This window comes from Sebastes fasciatus, chromosome 19 (assembly GCF_043250625.1).
Source record: "Sebastes fasciatus isolate fSebFas1 chromosome 19, fSebFas1.pri, whole genome shotgun sequence".
Classification (NCBI taxonomy): Eukaryota; Metazoa; Chordata; class Actinopteri; order Perciformes; family Sebastidae; genus Sebastes; species Sebastes fasciatus.
Window position 1 is genome coordinate 6094037 of NC_133813.1, and position 19161 is coordinate 6113197.

The following is a 19161-nucleotide window of genomic DNA, read 5'->3' on the forward strand; positions in this document are numbered from 1 at the left end:
AATTCCGTTGACATGCACTAAAACGGAGCGTTTCAGACAGAGGGTAAATTAAGGTATATTCAAGCAGACAGTATGAGGAAAATGTATAGCATTGTAAACATGTTCTAGTAAAAACACAAAATACAAGTATGAACCTAAAAAAAATTGCATGATATATGTCCCCTTTAAGCTGGCCTCTAAAAAAGAAGGGTCGTGTAGTGACGTCACTATGTCAGTGAAAGGAACCTCCCATATTTGGCCTCAGCTTCCTGTGACAGCTCCTCGACGCCCCATCATGGTGTGCATGTGGAGCGCGGTGTGCTGGAAGCTGCAGCGGAGCTCCGTGTTTGCCGCGCGGCTCCGACAGCAGGACTGGACGGTCAGCAGCAATTTGGCGGGTCTTTCAGTCCGGTACTACAGCACCAAGACGGCTCCTCACATACCAGGCATGGAGTACCAGGTACCTGTCTCTCTTCTACCTGTCTGTCTGCAGCTGCTAGCGAGCTAATAGCTACAGCCACATAGAGCTAGTTTGATAAGTTAGTAACAGTAACTTCTGAGTGACTGCAGCAAAGTGTTGAGATGGATGAACATGGCTGACAGCTACAGATGCATTAACTTCTAGCTGCTGAGCTGTTGGTTGCTGAGTGTTATGATGAGTTATATAGTATGGACACACAGAGCTCTCAGTCTGCACACTGTTAGTCTGTCTGTTAATGACTGACTCAACGTTGAAGTTCAACCAGTGTGCTAACACGTGGTCTAAAACCTCTGGTGCCATGTGAGAGTCTGACTGGGCTTCACATCTGGTGCAAACTGGTGTTATTTACCTTTTTCCTTATGTTGGTTTAGTTTGTTTAGTTTGAACGGAAACTACTATGTAAACATGGAACTGTCCGCACAGTCACTGTCCATTGCATTATGTGCACACAGTACTATATGAATCATCCCATATTTATTACAGCACCATTGTCTTACTGTTTACGCATTTCATTGTTGTTGCTGTATGTATATGTGTGTGTATTTATGTCTGTACATAGTAGTTAAATGTCTGTTAACCTTGTCCAGCTTTGTTGTTGGTAATTAGGTGATAATTATCAAGTAACCTATTTGAAATTTCTTTGTGATTACTGCCAAATTACCCCAATATTTCCCTCTATATTTATCGATTATTACTTTATTATAAACATTATTTAATAATTATATACTAAAATAGCATAATAATTGTTCAAATAGAGCCCTTAGGCTCGAGAAGCGTCTTTTAGAACCCCATAATTATAATAATTACACGTATTTTAACATTTCAGGGAGAGCTGACAAGAAAGCTAAAAAAAAAAAAAAATTCAATCCCTACTATCATTTAGTTAAAAACTGAGCAGACAAATGCTGCTGTTACACTTCATGTTTCTTTGAAACAAATATACAGAAACACCTGCTCACATAAACCCCCAGTTTATACCATGATCACTCAAAGCCACAGTCAAATCATTGAGTAATAACCATTTTATTCTGGTTATGTCACTTCTGGCCATGTGTGTGGTATCCTTGTAAAATGGTTTAAATAAAAGTTTCTCAATTTCTTTATATAAATAAAAACTCAAAATACTGCACAGCCTTTAAAGAAACCGCTAGCGGTTAAAACGATGATAAATCATGTGTGGAAATGTACAAAACTAAAACGCCAGAATCACTCACAAACGAATCAAAACTAACGGGGGGCCTTGTTTAATCAAGGTGACCAAACCAACACACCAAAGCCATGTCGGCAACACTTCATTTTACAGGTCTGCAAATGTCATGGTAATTAGGTGATAATTAGCAAGTATGCAAAAAAGCATATAATGGTTAATAGGGCCCTCAGGCTTGAGAAGCGGCTGTGCGCTGTTCTTCATCGGAGGTGGAAAACTAATAGAAGACACTTCAGATCAGACACAAATCTCACCATTGTGTGACTTATTGTCTACACAAATGTAACCTGGTAGCTGATGTAATGATTCAGGGAGTTTTTTTAAGAAATTTCAAATTTAGATAATTATCTATTTATCAGCAGACATGGAAATAAAGCATATCAGTTAACTTTGTATTCTTTTCCTGGAAATGTATTAAATTAATTACTAGCTATTGAGAAATAGTGGAATATGATTATTTAATCATGTTTATAATAGAGTAATTTTTGATACATTTTGAGGTAAATATTGGAGTAATTTGGCAGTAATTCCAAAGTAATTTCAAACAGGTTACTTGCTAATTATTACCTAATTACCATGAAATTTGCGTACCTGTAAAATGAAGTGTTACCGTCTAATTCTGTGTAAGTAGTACATTGTAGAGGTAGTAGAGGTCGACCGATAGTTTGGAGAAGGAAAAAGTTGACAGTCGATTAATCGGCCATATCTTCCTTACTTCTGCAGCAGCCTAGTTGACTACTTTTTGAAAAAATCTGTTTTTCGTCACTCCAAATGTAATAATAAGTAAGAGAATATCCTGACGGGTGATTTTGTGTATTACATCATTGGAAAATGTTCTATTTATTTGCAATGGCCAGGATTACTTCTGTTGCGCGTCTTGTACATTGTTAAATGCCACTCTTGCAAACCGTTAATGTTGGCGCATATTCTCGGAGTAAGGAGGATCCTGAAGCGTGCAATTTCATTTCATGAGTTGATGATTATGTGGCTGGATTATTTGGAAGAGAGAACACCAAACTGGTGAACAAGTTAAAGTAACAGTGAATGATTTATTTTCCTCCATGTCTGCCTGTCTTGTATCATGGACAAAGAGCTGATAGTGTTGCGTTATATATTTGAAATATATATATTTTTTTTCTCCCCCTCTACCTTGACTTTGACATGTGGACCCTCCATGCAAAATGGTGATTTACGTCCCTGTGTGACTTGTTGCAGCTGTGCAGCCATCGGCCGCTATCAGAGCCCAGTTCAGTCGATAATGATAGTTTGTAAAACGTCCTTTCGCCACATATTAATAGGCTACCTCTAACTGAGAGCAAAGAAAAGCCAGTCAAATTCCTTGCATGTGCAGCAGCACTGTTTTTAAAGCTCACTAATTAACATCTTGTTTATTTAATCCTTACAAAAATGTTCTACGAGGGGTCAAGTACCAAACTATTTCTTGGCAAGGTGCCAGCCAGGCACCGTGTTTTAGCAATAAGTTGAAAGCTGTGACATGACAGCGCATTGAGTCCAAGCTTCGGTCTTCAGTGCTGTGTTGATTATGGTGGTTTGTTTTTAAAGTGTGCCGTTGTTCATAAACATTTGCTTTTGCTGCAGGACGCCGTTTGTACTCTGAACACACTACAGACCAACTCCGGTGCTCTGGAGCAGGTACGCCGGGAGCGGAGCAACCCTCAGCTGCAGCTCCAGGCCATGAGAGGCTTCCTGGAGCGAGCTGGCCTCACAGTGAGTCAGTTACATCAGCTCACATACTACACATTTCAACAGCGGCGACTTCAATGATTACAAAGAATGTTATTGTTGTCTGATGTGATAGGGTACTGTTTTCCTTTCTTATCTTATCTGGTGTGTTTGTGTGTGTTTCAAAGGTGGGGGAACTAGACCATCTCAATATTATTCATGTAACAGGAACAAAGGGCAAGGTGAGTTAACTAGACACACAACCTGTGTTCCTATCCAATACTAATATTGAGCTCTAATATACTAATATCACATTACGCAAGTGCTGACAGGTCTGACGGTAAACACGTTTTCAAACACGAGTTCATTCACTGAAGGAGACAAATCAATGTGATAGCTTTAATATGACTTTGAATATGTCTTTCAGGGATCGACATGTGCGTTCACGGAGCAGATTTTGAGAAGTTATGGCTTCCGGACAGGATTTTACAGGTAACACTACAGTGTAATACACTTTACACTATTTGATATGGAGAGATGAAAGCTGGGCCGACTTGTAATCAGAGATATTTATGTATGCACCACCTGTATGTAACACAACAAAAGTAGTTAATGTAGCTTATTTATGTGGTGTAACTACAAGGTTAGCAGTAAGGCGAACCATCTCGGATTAATACGTGAACACTGCCAAGCAGGTGTTTTTCCTGTTCTTCCTATTCTGCTGACATTGCGTAAATGCAGCTATGCTGGGGATTATGTGAGGTGACTGAACTCCATGCAACAATAATAATAATAAAGGTTTAATCTGTCCCACCCTGGCAGGTACAACAAAACACAAGAGTGAGTATGTCAATAAAACACACCTGTGAAGAGCTAGTAACCATAGTGTACAGGAAATACCAGCAGTTAAAAATAATAAACTGTATTTGTATAGCAGCTTTCATACAAGAAATGCAGCTCAAAGTGCTTAACAATAAAGACATTACATACAGTGTGTACAGAGTGCTTCACATGAAAATGATAGGGCTGACAATTTTGTATCTGTTCAAAATGTACCTTAAAGAGAAATTTGTCAAGTATTTAATACTCTTATCAACATGGGAGTGGACAAATATGCTGCTTTATGCAAATGTATGTATATATTTATTATTGGAAATCAATTAACAACACAAAATAATGACAAATATTGTCCAGAAACCCTCACAGGTACTGCATTTAGCATAAAAAATATGCTCAAATCATAACATGGCAAACTCAAGCCTAACAAACATCTTGCCATGGTATTTATTTCCTTATACCTAGCCAGTGAAAAGTGGCGTAACACTCCTCTTGTGCTGTTTCCTTCTTGGCTGCAGTTCCCCACATTTGGTACAAGTCAGGGAGAGGATCCGAATCAACGGACAGCCCATCGGAAAAGAGCTCTTCGCTAAATACTTCTGGCAGGTTTATGGACGGCTGGATGAAACGAAGGTAGGTCCTGTAACGAGGCAGAGACTAATGGCTACTCATTGGCTTCACTCAGTTAAATAATTCAGTGGATTAACCTTTCATTTTCTCAGACAGTTGGCATTCCAAGCAGTGATTTCTGTGACATTTTACCTGATTGTGCATCCTGTTTGTATTCCCAGCACGAGTAGAGCTTCAGTATAATCAGTGTCACGGGTAAATGAGTCAATAGGAAAATGAGACCCCTTATGTCAGGATGAGCGTGAGCATCATGTGACGGCACACTTTGGTCACGTTAACAGCAGTCAGTGGGCCGTTTGACTCCTTAAATGTTTTGGACAAATTTGGTCATTCTTTTAAAAAAAAAGCCTTAGAGATAAGCAAAGAATTTTGATAAAGCACAAAGAGCTATAAATACATCTGACGCATTATTAATTTGTCCTCTTCAGGATGCCCATGGAGGGTCGATGCCGGCATACTTCCGTTTCCTCACCATCTTGGCGTTCCATGTGTTTCTTCAGGAGAAGGTATGCTAGCAGGCCTCTGCACTCAATATGTCTTGAGAATTATACATAACATGAGTCATAAACTCATCCCTTGAACACTCAGGAAGACACTCATCCTCTGGGTAAACTTTCCTGGCAGCCTGGCCTGTAGTTGTTTGAGATGTCTAGCTCTGCATCACTTTGTTTGATGGACAGACTGACATCACCGTCCTCGAGCCCACTAGCAGGGCAAAAAGTTGTATTACTTAAATGACTAACTTGCCTTCGAATCGAAATACTCTGTTCTTTGTTCAGGTGGATTTAGCTGTAATTGAAGTTGGGATTGGTGGAGCATTTGACTGCACCAACATTATAAGGTAAGACTCAATATTTATAAAGCGATTGTAATTTATTCACCTCTTTCAGGCTGGAAAATATTAGTGAACTAGAATTTGATTTCAGTGAGGCAGGACACAACGGTGGTACCAGGCTTTAAAGGGACATACAGTTGCGTGTCATCGGCATAGCAATGTCATGTCTGGGCATGATTAGCTCCAGAGGTAGCATGTAAATTGTGAATAAGAGAGGACCCAATATAGAGCCCTGGGGGACCCCACAAAATAGAGCTCAACCATCCAGAGCCACATCACTGATGCCAACATGCTTCTTCAGACGGCTGATTAAGATATTATGGTCCACCGTGTCGAAGGCTGAGCTGAGGTCTTAAAATAGAAGTAAAGCGTTCAATTGCAGCAATATGTTCTTAGCACCAAATTATGAGGATGACTAATAATTATGAGGAGCTTGCCAGTTGCTATTTAACAACAAGATGCTTTATCACCACCTGTACTGTAGTTACTGATATACTGACACCATACAGTTTTTGTTTACAACTTTATCAGTGATGCAATCAAATGTGACCTCTGTGGTTGTGTGTCCACAGGAGGCCTTGGGTGTGTGGCATCTCCTCTCTGGGTATCGACCACACTCAGATTCTCGGAGACACAATTGAAAAGATCGCCTGGCAAAAAGGAGGCATCTTCAAGGTGTGATGACTGTACACATCAGTAACATGTCACTGTGATTGCACTACACGTTGGAAGTTATATGACAAAAAATTATTCTAGCTTATTTTTTATGCTTTCAACTTCATCTTCATCAGCAGATGGAGTTTGCTTCGCTAGCAATTTAGATTTTTGAGAAATTTTGGTAAAGAGACGTTGCAGTTCTTTAAATTAAAACTACTCATTGTTGTACGGTATTGTTCGACTCCTCCGCTGCACCGTCAGCTCACTGGCTGTTAATCATGTGCTTGTTGTTTTCAGCCCGGAGTTCCTGCTTTTACAGTCAAACAGCCAGAAGATGCCATGGTTATGCTCAGGAACAGGGCCAAAGAGATCAGAGTAAGTGACCAGTCAGACTAGTTTTCAGTCAGGGATTGCTCAATGAAATGTCTCTGGGTAAATAAAGTTTTAAATAGACCTGGCTGTTGGTTTTATGTAAAACAGTCTAACCTGTTGTTGTAGTGTCCGCTGTGGGTGTGTCCAGACCTGGAGGACTACCAGGCAGATTGTGGGGCTTTGCGTCTGGGCCTGGCGGGGCAACACCAACGCTCCAACGCATCCCTGGCCCTCCAGCTGAGCCACACTTGGCTGCAGAAAAGATGCCTACCAGGTGGGATGGGTGGTGTGTGTGTCAATTTATAACTAGGGATGCACCGATCAGACTTTTTCGGTCCCGATACCGATAGCGATACCTGGTACCAGTAATCTGAAAAAAAATCATGTGCCTCTGTGTCCTCCGGTGCTCCTAACGGCATCTGCAAGATTTCACAGCCCGGAGGAAAACAACCAATCAGTGCTGATCTGGAGCCTGCCGTCTCCGAGCAGCTGTCAATCACTCGCAAACTACGATCAAACGGTCAAACGAGGCAGCGCTGATCAAATATGAATCAATATTCTGTTACGTCAATGTCTATTTCTCGCCTCAAAAGTTTTTTCAGAATCATCTTGTAGTGTACTGTTTAGCTGTAAAATGAGAACGTTTGTGACCCAGCAGCCATGTTGAGATCAGTTGAAGAAATACCAAGCACCGCCCACCAGCTGGAGCACAGCCAATAAGAACGCTCTCTCAATGAAATGACCTGTGATTGGCCAAAGTCTCCCGTTAGATCTGTTAAAGCCTGAAAACAGAGCCATGAGGAGGTGCAGAAGACTAGTTATCTCGCAGAACACTTGAATAACAATATGCTGAAAGGTTATTATGGAATTTTTGCCCAATGATGCCAAAAACTTGTTGCCTACTGAAGCTTTAACATGTTGGTCTCATGTCAGAATAAACGCTAGAGGCACTTTCATGTACAAGTCACAACATCAATCTGGCTAGGTTAGAACACTAATAAATGTTGTTGAGATTCTTCCCGTATTAGATCAGCCTGTAAAAATTAATAAAGCCATCACTGACCGCCTACATCAGAATAATTAATAATGCAAACAAGCAATGTTGTGTATTCTATGTCTGAAAGATGCTTAAGGCTATCCCAGTTTTCAGAACAATCTGTCCTCGCTCAACAGATAAAAACTTCCCCTCCACCGGTGTTGACAGCACAGCTGTTCTTCAGGGGAGTGCCTTCAAGCCCAGCCCCATCATGGTGAAAGGTGAGATCAAGACAAAGATCAATGCTTTGCTGCGTTTTGGATCTCTGACTGTGCTAACAATTAATATTAATAGGGATATACTGTAACTGCTTCTGCAACATTAGTAGCTGTGAAAGCAAATAAGCAAAAAATAGTTTGACTTTAAATCCATCCACCTGATGAAAACAAAGATTTCTGTGGTTGTTCTTGGCTGTACATTCATATTCTGTAGAAATGTCATGTCCTGTTTCTGTTTCAAATAAACAGTAAAACTGTTGAAATGTCAGCGAGCCATGATGCTACCGCTAGCTCTGATATTGGTGAATGTTTGATCTCAGGGCTGGCAGACACAGAGTGGCCTGGAAGGAATCAGACTCTGAAACACGGAGCGGTCACCTACTTCTTGGACGGAGCTCACACCATGCGCAGTATGCAGGCCTGTGTGCACTGGTTCAGAGAGACTGCAGCCCAGCATGAAAGGAACGCAAGGTGAGCATGACACTCAGTGTACCTGCATCCATCAAGCACCTTGATGTGACGGTGGTGTTCTATTCACTGCTGATAGGATTAGAGTCACTTTACACACAGTTCTTACAGGAGGTGCTCATAGTACTGAGCCTGGCCGTGTCACATCAAACAGAATATACTCAGTGTCATTGCATTGCATTGTGAATTGTAGATCACTCAGGTGATGACTGCTTCATCACTCTGTCAAACACACCTGTTACTACCTGCAGAAATAAACCAAACTCATGAAGCAAGCAGCCAGGTGAAGCACTCCAAATGTACTAGTTTTACGTAGCGGCACCCTTCCCTCCAACAAAACCACATGTTTTAAATGTAACATGCAAACATGTAAAATGTTTTGCATGAAGTTGTAGCCTTAGTTTATTATGATACTGTTGCTCCTTGATTTGACTAAGCAAACACTTCAGACATTTTCTCAAACAGCTACACAGTACTGATGTAAAGCTATGACGTGTTTGTGTTGTAGTGGACCTGTGGCCAGAGTTTTGCTGTTCAATGCTACAGGAGAGAGAGACTCAGCAGCCATGCTTAAATTACTGGTGGTGAGTACAATTGTTTCCAGCAATACAGCGAACGGCCACTGTCTTCACGGCTATTAAAGGTGCTAAATTCAAAATTCAGAGCATTAATATATCATCAACAACTATTATCTATGTAAAGATATAGAGGAGTAATGTCTAGAAGTGTGTAGAAACGTCCCTGTTTAACCTGATTTGAAGATGAAAATCTGATTGTTTTACTCTGCCAACATCTCTCCCCTACTGAAGTAAGCTACATAGTCAGGACTGACACACACACCATCATGTACCTACTGATAAATCCCACCAGAAGGTCTGATTTGGCAACAACACTGATCAGCATTTATGTCTTTTAATTTTCTTTTTTTCTTTTCAGCCATATCATTTTGACTTTGCTGTGTTCTGCCCGAACATCACTGAAGCCATCACTTCTTGCAACGCAGGTGAGATCATTGAGTGTTTTTGCTTTTGGCTGTTTGCACATACCTTTAAAGCACCACACCTGTGGTCTGTGGCCCTTTCACTACAAATCACATGCACTTTTCAAAGCATAGCATAGTTTTGAGATTGATTTCCCTCCTCTGGACAGCCAGTGGTTCATTTAAATATTTGTTTATGTAAGAATAAAGAAAGCCAATAAGCACATTTCCCAGAATGTTGACTTATTGCTTTTACACTAAAGAGGGATGTGAAATTGGTCCCTGTTACCAGTCCTATCTGTAATACGGTATCTAGATTCTGTAAAATGCTTTTGTGTTACAAAAAACCTTGAAAAACTATGAACTTCCTGTCATTCCCACACCTCTCAGACCAACAGAACTTCAACGTCTCGGTGGAGCACATGTTGACTCGCTGCTTGGACAACGAGAGGAGCTGGCATCTCCATCACCGCCTGGGGGACAACAAAGGTCCCCAGCTGCTCATCGAGGGCAGCCTGCCTCTGGTCGCTGGAAAGACAGCAGACACCTTGGTCTTCCCCTGCATCCTCAGTGCCCTCCAGTGGATCACCCAGGGCAGGGATTCAGTGCTGGCAGACCCAGCCAAGAGAGTCTTCCCAGTTAAACCCAGCGTTACGGCCAAAGCTGTTCCGCTCTGCGACGCAGCCGAGATCCACGTCCTCATCACCGGAAGCCTCCACTTGGTGGGAGGAGCACTCAAACACCTCGACACAGCTTCCTCCAAGTAAACAGACCATGTGAAATTGAAATAAGTGAAGTCAAACCAGTTTAAATACTGGCATGCTAAGGTTACATGCACATTTACCTTCGTGGAAGAAAGTTATTTCTGTCTGTATCAATGAGGTTTGTGTGATGCTCGCTTTTCAGTGACTTTAGGGGTTTACCTGAAAAGGGATTATGTGCACCCAGGTATTGTTATTGTCTTGTAGCTTCACTAGCTTCAGTAGCTGATGTTAGTTTGGACCAAGGCAGCTCCAGGCCTCACAACAGCTTCACCCAGAGCCTTACAGACGACCGCACAAACTTCTTAAGTCTTACTTGAAGCCAAATATGTTTACATGAACTTGCAAAGGGTACATTCACGTACTCAATAATGTGAGCTGAGTTGGCTAAAATGGAACCGTGTGTGCTTCAGTGATCACCGATGCCACCGGGATGAACCGGAGTGGTGCGATGGTTATTACATTTATACAAAAAGTGCTACATAGAGTCATGACTTTTCTGATTTTTACTGTGTACTTGGAACACAATTACCTTTCACAGTGTCTTTTTAAAATGAAAGCCATTTTGCACGGTTCCTACTTTTATTTTGTTGGGATTTGACAGTGTGTGTCATACACGTGGCCTAATCAATTCTTTTTGTAGAAGTGTAAATATTCTAACAGATGATTTCATGTAACAAAATCAAATTCTGTGTAATGTTTTACACTGGTAATATTTAAATGTCCCCTTAATTTGCATTACCTGACTGTGCTACATACAATTGTTGTATGTATAATGGTGAAAGATGTTGAAACTGTATAAAATACACTTCATCTGGGTCTTTAATTAATGTTGTCATGGTGATTGATCCAGTGCAGTTAAATGAGGTCATCAGCTTCACAGGTCGTTGAGAACCGTCCATCCACCCTGTAACCTCAAATGAGTTTTAAATTAAATTCTAGTAACAATGAAGACATCAAGAAAGTACACTTAACCCTCTGAGACCCACAATAGATCCGTTTTTGTCTTTTTTTAGGGGAGTACAGGGGGTCTTTAGGGGGAGTTGGCAGGTCAACAGTAGATGGTCACATAGAAGTGGTGTACATCATCCTAAGCGTTTTTTTTTTTTAGATAATTCATATGCAAACATTAAGGCATAGTAATCTAAACTCAATAACACTTCTTAACATACAAGACACAATTGAATAGGAAAGATAACTTAAATTAGAAAAAAATATATAATAAAATAAAAGGGTAGAAAATAATTAAAGGAAAATATATATATATAAATATTTATATAAATATATATATACATTATATATAAATATATATATTCATATATACAGTATATAAATAAGAGTGCAGTCTTATTGTTATTTATGTATATATAAATAACAAGACTGCACTCTTATTATTTATTTATATATATATATATACATAAATATATATATATATTTATATATATATATATACATAAATATATATATATATATATATAATGTAAATAAATAATAAGACTGCACTCTTCCATAGTAACTCTAGGGGTCATCATTTGTTCAGTTCTTCATAAACTCTGAGGAGAGACTTACGTATGACGTAAGACGTACGTACGTACGGCGCAGACACGTCAGTGACGTAGTGAATTCAGGGCGGTGAGTTTAAAGAGTCTCAGTGGTTGTTGGAGGTTTGGAGGCAAACAGAGAAGAAGAAGACAGGATCACCTCTAACTCACACATCACACGGTTAGGACTCAACCGGAGGAGATGCCGAAACACAGGTATGATTAACGAATACTTTTACACTTTATTTATACCTTAATATTTAATAAAAGCGATGAGAATAACTTCCAACGTGTGCGCCAATGATCCATCACCAGCTACTAACGTTAGCTAGCTACTAGCTTAGATTGTGCACCAATTCAACAAATATCACTTATAATACCAATAAAAACACATCTGTCAAAGCATTACAGGTTTATGTAGTTAGTTGTGTTTCTTGTGTGTTTGTTAGTCGCCTTTCTGAAGCTCATAATAACAGTTTTAGTGGATATGGCGCCATGTCAACCAGGCCTCCATCCAGCTGCTCTTACTGGTGTAATAAAGAGTATAAACTGAATATAAGTATAAAAAACTAGTGTAACTCATGTTGTTAACTAACATGTTGCTTCAGATAGAAGTCACATTTATTACAGTTTTCTTCAGCAGTTGTAATTTGCGCGGTTACCCTGCTGGTAGCATCAATATGGCGGGCATCTGGAGGAAGCTACTATTGAGATGTACAGATGTTTTCTGACATGACAATGACAAGAGAATAAAGTGTTGCAAAAGTGTTTTGAATCGTACTTGTCAAAATGTAATTACGGATATCTAAAATTAGAGTTTTGCCTAGTTAAAATAGAATTAGGGATATCTTGAATTAGAGACCCTTAACAGATGATCTCATGAAACAAAGTCAAATTGTAATTTACAATAAGTGTTTGATTAGTTTTCTCCTTCCACCCAGCAGCATGCCACTGCAGGATCTGCCCTGCCTCAGTCTGCAGGGCTCCATGTTGTCTCAGTCCTCCAAGAGGATCAACAAACGCAAGTCCAGAGGCAGCCTCCTCAGTGAAGGTCTAGACATTGAATGCACCCCAACAGAGCTCATCCAGCAGTGGTCACCACGACACAAGCACCAGCGGCTCCTCAGCAAGGGGAAAGAGAATGATGACGGCAACCAGTTTGTCCTAGCCAGGAGATCAAGGAGGAAAAAAGAAGCCACGTCGTGTATGAACCCTCTTTCTGACCACCTTTTAAGCAGCTCTGCAGCAACGTTTGGTTTGTAGCTGTGATGAACTCACACTTTGCTCTTTTTACCCTCAGCAGGTATTTCATGGGACCACCTACCTGACGAGCTGCTTCTCAGGATCCTCTTCTATATCCCTCTGCAGGACCTCCTCAAGATGTCGACAGTTTGCCAACGCTGGCATCGCTTGGCGTGAGTTCCTAATCCCATTCCTGTTAGCACCCAGATTCAGCCCGTCTATGGCAAGCTGTTTTAACATTTAATAGCTAGACGGGATATTCATTAGAGATATCTGCACCATCATTTTGCCTAGTCAAAACTCTTATTCAAGATATCTCTAATTCTATTTTGACTAGGCTGAACTCTAATTTTAGATATCCGTACTAACATTTTGACTAGTACGATTCAAACTACTTTTGCCATTTTTGTGTATGAGGTTTGTCATTACCGATCTCCATAATTCCCATTGCAGACTGTCTTAGACATTTCAAACAGAAATTGAGTGCATCCCTCCCTGCCCCGTGTGTCTGTCCCAGGTTTGATGAGTCTCTGTGGCACAGCGTGGATCTGGAGGGGTTGACCCACGCGGGTCCGGCTCTGCAGCAGGTGCTGAAGACCGGAATCCGCATGCTGCGCTGCCCTCGCTCCTTCGTGGAAGAGCTGCATTTCACAGGCTCGAGGTGAGTCCAGCTGGTGACGCTTGCTCCAAATGTTATTCTGGGTCTGCACAACTCGGGCTGGTAAAGGGTTCATTTCCTCCAGCTTCGATTTCTTGTTTATGGTATTTTAATTTTGCCCTTTGCCAGTATTTCTACAATACAAACTTTGATTTCACATTTCAACAATGTGAGCTAATTGAGGCGGCTGTTCAGGGTCTGAAATTAACTTGTTCACTCCCTGCCACTGTGGCAGGAAAGTATTTTATTTTGTCTGCCACTTTTGAGAAATATGTCCTTCAAACAACTGTATTTATTCAAGTTTCTTGCCAAAAACAACATTTTAGGAGATGACATCCAAACACATCATGATAACTTTGTAATATAACAATATTTATTTATTTTAATATACAATTTTCACTGAATAGAACTTGAACGCATCGTAATGTGGAACTTTTTGTCTGCTCAAGTGAAACATTTCACAGCCCTCTTCTAAAAGATGATTTTGAAAGAAAAGAAACCCAACTTGATGGTGTTGTTTTGTCTGTTCTGTTGTTCAGCCCTCTGCAGATGGTTCTAATGGATCTGTCCAGCTCAATCATCCCCACCTCATCTCTGGAGAGCATCATCGGTCACTGCAGCTTGCTGGAGTGTCTGAGCCTGGAGGGTCTACAGCTCTCCGACAACATCATCAGGTACGGTTTCACCTCTCCAACTCCACTCAGATCAGAGGTGTGAAACGTGTTGCTGATTCTATCCCCTCGGGATCCTCCGTGATTAACGTTCGACAACCAGTAACTAATCATTAACTTTTCTTTTTCGTTAAAACATGATTAATAAATATTTGAATCTATGTTCTAATCAATTTAATTTACTGTGAAATTAGGTAAATCCTTACATTGTAGAGGCTGGAACCAGCTGAAGTTTTGTAATGATTTTAATAATTAAACTGATCAAAATGTAGGATATGTTTAAACTAGCTCCAAAGCTGTTATTTCTTTGTTGCATAGATATGTGATATGTTTATCAGGTGCAGAATGGAAATAGAAGCTACATGTAAACCTCATTATTGTGGGGTTCGTGTGTTTCTGGGGTGTCCTCTCAGTGACTGATTCAGATGGATGATATATGATTGTTTTTGTCCTGTCTCTCACTCAGCTCTGTGGCCAAAAACCCAAACCTGCTGCAGCTCAACCTGAGCGGCTGCTCCGGCTTCTCTGCTGACGCTCTGACTGACATGCTCCAATCCTGCAGCAGGTCAGCTGCTTTGTCTTATTTCACGTGTCACAATCGTGTTATCCAAAGAGCAGCAGCCGGTTTTATCCATCGTGCATCTCTGCCGTTTACTAACGCTGTTGTGTTTTGTTTTTTTCCTGTGCAGTATGGAGCAGTTGAACATATCATGGTGTGACTTCGACAATAATCATGTGAAGAGCGTTGTTAATAATGTGAGCTCCAGTGTTACTGACCTCAACCTCAGCGGATACAGAGAGAGCCTCATGCTGGACGGTAAGTGGGGGATGTTCATGATGCCAATATTCAGTTTTTGTGTTCTGGCAGCGGGCAGAACATGAGCGGGTGTTTTTACCTCTCTGCTCTCTGTGCCGCTGCCTTTTTACTCGAGGGCTGATGCCCCTCTCCTGCCGGCTCGCTATGATGGCGTACCTGCTCCACACCGTATGGCTCAGTTAATGATGAATGTGCCCATAGGGGGCACTGCAGTACAAAAGGTCAACAGCATGCAATAGATCAGAGTGACAGTGCAACAGGCCTTCCCTTGCCTCCAGCTGGCCATGCTGATAAGCTGTGAAAATTGAATTTGGTTCAAGTATTTATTTTTCTCAAGATCCAGCTGCAGGGCACACTTTACATATTGAATAGTGTGTGCCTGTTTATGGAGAGCAAATGAGGACAAGATCTACTGGTCATAAATCATAGGACTACTGTCTTTGTTCACTTCTTCCGTACGCACACAGACCTCAGACCAGCGTACGCCCTGTTTATTAGCGATAGCCGCAGGTGATGTGATAAGGAGGAGATTCAATATAAGGGCAGAGATGTAACCTCAGATTAAAACCTTGTTTGCCCATTTCACTGATTGTGCTATTTCGTAATCTACACATCGTTCTGTGTAGATGTTAAAGGCGCATTCATAAACTTCACCGGAATAATCTGCTGCTGTTGTTGTTTGGGTTCTTTTTTTCTTGCTTACCCGCTACCCAACTATCAAATTGAGCTAATTTTGAGGACTTTGTGTTGCAGTATAAACTTCTAATGTTCACTTTGTCTATTTCCAGACGTGAAGGTGCTGGTGACGAGATGCCCCCATATTCAATCATTAGATTTAAGGTGAGATTTTTGTGTGGCTTGACATTTTATTACATTTATTACATTCTCCCAAGGTTCAGTATTCAACTTGAAATAGAAATGTATGATTCTTTGTATATATGAACAGCATCTGCATACACAAGATGTTATGTTTGTATAAATAAGTGTTGACAATAAGAAACTTCCTGATCAACAATCATCTGAATGAAGTCATGAAACAAAGATATTGGTGCACTGCCAGGAAGGATCGCCGTGAAGGAGTCTAATAAACTCTGTTGATCATGTGCATGCTGTACCTCATGTAACACAGTTGATATTACTACTAATAATAGTATAGTAGGCGGTTTCGAATACAGTTATAATACAGTTTGGTTCCTCTGTGTTACAGTGACAGCACTCTGTTGATGGCCGACAGCTTCCCTGTCCTTAAACAACTGAAGCATCTGCTGCATCTCAGCCTGAGTCGCTGCTACCACATCCACCTCGCTGCTCTCACGTGAGTTCCCCCTACCGCTGCTGCTGTCCCTGCTTCTCTCTAACTTCTGAGTGACCCTAAACCTAACCTTGTGTCATATTTCCAGTGACTTGGGTAAGACGTTCCCCATGCTGAGCCTGCTGGACGTGTTCGGCATCGTGAATGGCAGCCACCTGTCCTCTCTGAAGAAGGAGATGCCTCGCGTCAGCATCAACTCCAGGCCGTTCTCCAGCATCGCCCGGCCCACGCCCGCCACCAGGCTCATCGGCTACTTCATGTGGAACAGGAAGTGTCGGCTGAGGTTCAAACTGTAACCACCACACCTCCATGTTATTAAGCTGAGTTAGCTCCTGTTTGATCCCATTGTGGTGATGGAGCCATGTTACAGTGTTATCTTGCTGCTACAGAAGATGTTTTTAGTGTTGGCAAGCATTAAGGGTACTAAAGGTCACATCCTGCACCAAGCCTTTAAGTACTGAACATGAAAGCTTGAAGAGAAATGTTTAGATTTGGAGGTGAATCCAGTTCTGGAATGTGTTAACACAAACATTTTAATGGGTTTTTGAATCTGTTTTTGGTTCTAATAATGTGTTAATTTAAAATATTTTGTAAGGGAAATGTGGTTTAAAAGACTCAATTATCATCTGTAAAATGTCTATAAAAGGTTCCTCAGACATTTGAATAATACTGATGTGCAGAAACATCCTGTTCTCAGCTCTAATAATGGAAGAACGGATGATTTTAATGATTGTAAAATGACGATATTCCTGTTGAACCCCAGTGTTGCTCTCCAGCGAGACACTAGTTGCTTTTAATGATGAGCTCATTATGTCACTGTTCATGTGTCAGTGTAGATGTGCTGTATGTTCAGTGCTCTACATCACCATTTATATGCTGTATATATATATCATTCCATTCAAATGTCCTACAGACTGAACGTTCATGGAACATGAGATTCAACTTGTGAACTGAGTTTTAACCAGTAAAACCACTGACTGTTGTGTGTCTGAGCTGGTTCTTGTGGGTTGAAGTGCTAGCTGTTGTCAAACTGAGACAAAAAGTTAATTCATCCTTAGGAAGAAATAGTTTGATTAAAAAGAAGTCTTACATCTCATGGTCTCCGTGTGTGACTTGCCTGGTTCTCACTGTCCAATCACATGAGCCTATTCCAGGGGTCAGCAGCATGCGGCTCCGGAGCCGCATGCGGCTCTTTAGCTCCTCTTAAGTGGGTCCCTGTGGATTTTTAAAAATGGAAATGAATAACTGTTTTTTGTTTACATTTTACATTTTTATTTATCATTGTTGTAGGTCTAATGTACGACGGAGTATTAGGGCCACATTGAGGAAAGAAAATAAATCTGAGATTTCAAGAATAAAGTCGTATTATGAGAATAAAGTCAGAAGTTTATAAAGTAGTAATTTTAGGTTTTTTTCTTTTTTTCTCGTAAAGTTATGACTTTATTCTGGAAATCTCAGATTTTTTTCCCTCAGTGTGGGCCTAATACTCCGTCATACATTTTCACTTTGGCCCTCACTTCATTAGACTTATATACTTAGACTATAAACTGTGTTACCTTCATCACAATACTCAAATGTTTTGCGGGTCCAGACAGATTTTTTTTTGCCTAAAATGGCTCTTTTGATAGTAAAGGTTGCTGACCCCTAGCCTATACCTACCTCTCTGACTGACCCACACAGGGGCCAACCATTGATCAGCAGGCTCTTTGTTAACCAAGTTATCTGCAACATCCACCCAACACCCTTTTAGGTGCTACAGTTAAAAAAAACTGTAAATTGTTAAACAACTTGGGGCTGTTGCTCTGTCATTTTGCTTAGAGTTCAAGAGAAGTTTAAATTGTCTGGAAAAAGTCACATGGTTCATAAAACCCCACTGCTGTGTCCTCAGACTCTGTGGGATAGCTTAAATCCACTTGCTGTGTCTGTACAAATCACCCAACTGATACTAGAGGTCACTCTATCTGAGATTTATGCTAAACATGCTGCCTGCTGGGTGTGGACTTTGTTTAGGTGTCTGGAGGACTTGTAACCTCAGTGCCTCTTAAAGTACACCACTGTATACAGCCCATTTGTGGTCAAACTATTAAAAAGCGAGCTTACAGAGACTTCAGGTCGCATGTAATGATTGAAATTTTATTTCAAAATTACAGTATACATAGTAACAGCAGAAAACATTAAAAACATTTACATACAAAAGAAGCATAGCGAAAACATAAACAAAGAGCTATGACAAACATAAAAGGACAACAGAAATGAAACAAAACAAACATAAAATAAAAAAAAACAATAAAAATAAATAAATAAGTAGATAATAATAAAAAAGACCACGCGAGAGTATGACAATAATTTCACTTAAAAACATTAAAGATATTGCATACATTACTGTCCGAAGTTAAACAAATACTGGGAAACAATTGTTCAGAATATATCTGAGATTGTTGGAGTGAAGGTGCCTCACCAAGCAAAGATATGTATACTAGGTATATATCCAGATAACTTTATCGTTAACTCAAAACAGTTAATTTTAATTAACTTTGGACTCCTGCAGGCCAGGAGAATTTTGTCTTGGAGAAAAATGGATTTACCTCCGATACATGTATGGGTGAGGGAGATGGCATCTTGTGTTGTACTGGAGAGACTTACATACATAACCAGAGGAAAAGCAGCAGAATTTGAAAATATTTGGAAACCTTTGTTGGAGTTTCTTGGACATCAGGGGCCACAGTCAAATTGAAACTGCTGTGTGTTGTTGAGTGCAGTTGTCGGAATTGTTTTTG

General features: G+C 40.5%; 2 protein-coding genes across 3 annotated transcripts; both read left to right on the forward strand.

Moving 5' to 3' along the window:
• Positions 1-172: 172 nt before the first annotated feature.
• On the forward strand, positions 173-10959 carry fpgs (folylpolyglutamate synthase). The gene is made up of 15 exons (XM_074617417.1): positions 173-439; positions 3267-3395; positions 3539-3592; positions 3778-3842; positions 4706-4820; positions 5246-5323; positions 5597-5658; positions 6225-6327; positions 6607-6684; positions 6808-6955; positions 7855-7938; positions 8256-8406; positions 8912-8987; positions 9340-9406; positions 9773-10959. Exons 1-15 carry the CDS (start codon positions 209-211, stop codon positions 10147-10149), a joined length of 1818 nt encoding a protein of 605 aa, XP_074473518.1. The 5' UTR covers positions 173-208; the 3' UTR covers positions 10150-10959.
• Positions 10960-11740: 781 nt separating this feature from the next.
• Positions 11741-17472, forward strand: skp2 (S-phase kinase-associated protein 2, E3 ubiquitin protein ligase). 2 transcript variants are annotated; one of them, XM_074617801.1, is made up of 10 exons: positions 11741-11900; positions 12626-12888; positions 12988-13099; positions 13444-13587; positions 14124-14258; positions 14722-14820; positions 14945-15072; positions 15861-15912; positions 16280-16387; positions 16473-17472. In XM_074617801.1, exons 1-10 carry the CDS (start codon positions 11887-11889, stop codon positions 16678-16680), a joined length of 1263 nt encoding a protein of 420 aa, XP_074473902.1. In that variant the 5' UTR covers positions 11741-11886; the 3' UTR covers positions 16681-17472. The 2 variants fall into 2 exon arrangements, with proteins under 2 accessions (XP_074473902.1, XP_074473903.1); XM_074617802.1 differs by having other exon boundaries at positions 12629-12888.
• Positions 17473-19161: the final 1689 nt, after the last annotated feature.

Excerpts from the sequence above, each read along its gene's own strand:
- fpgs (XM_074617417.1), top strand. The coding sequence starts at position 209 with ATGTCAGTGAAAGGAACCTCCCATATTTGGCCTCAGCTTCCTGTGACA. Across the intron at positions 3,593-3,777 it reads TAACAGGAACAAAGGGCAAG|GGATCGACATGTGCGTTCAC; the intron begins GTGAGTTAACTA and ends TATGTCTTTCAG. Across the intron at positions 5,324-5,596 it reads ATGTGTTTCTTCAGGAGAAG|GTGGATTTAGCTGTAATTGA; the intron begins GTATGCTAGCAG and ends TTCTTTGTTCAG.
- skp2 (XM_074617801.1), top strand. Across the intron at positions 13,588-14,123 it reads CTGCATTTCACAGGCTCGAG|CCCTCTGCAGATGGTTCTAA; the intron begins GTGAGTCCAGCT and ends TCTGTTGTTCAG. Across the intron at positions 14,821-14,944 it reads ATGCTCCAATCCTGCAGCAG|TATGGAGCAGTTGAACATAT; the intron begins GTCAGCTGCTTT and ends TTTCCTGTGCAG.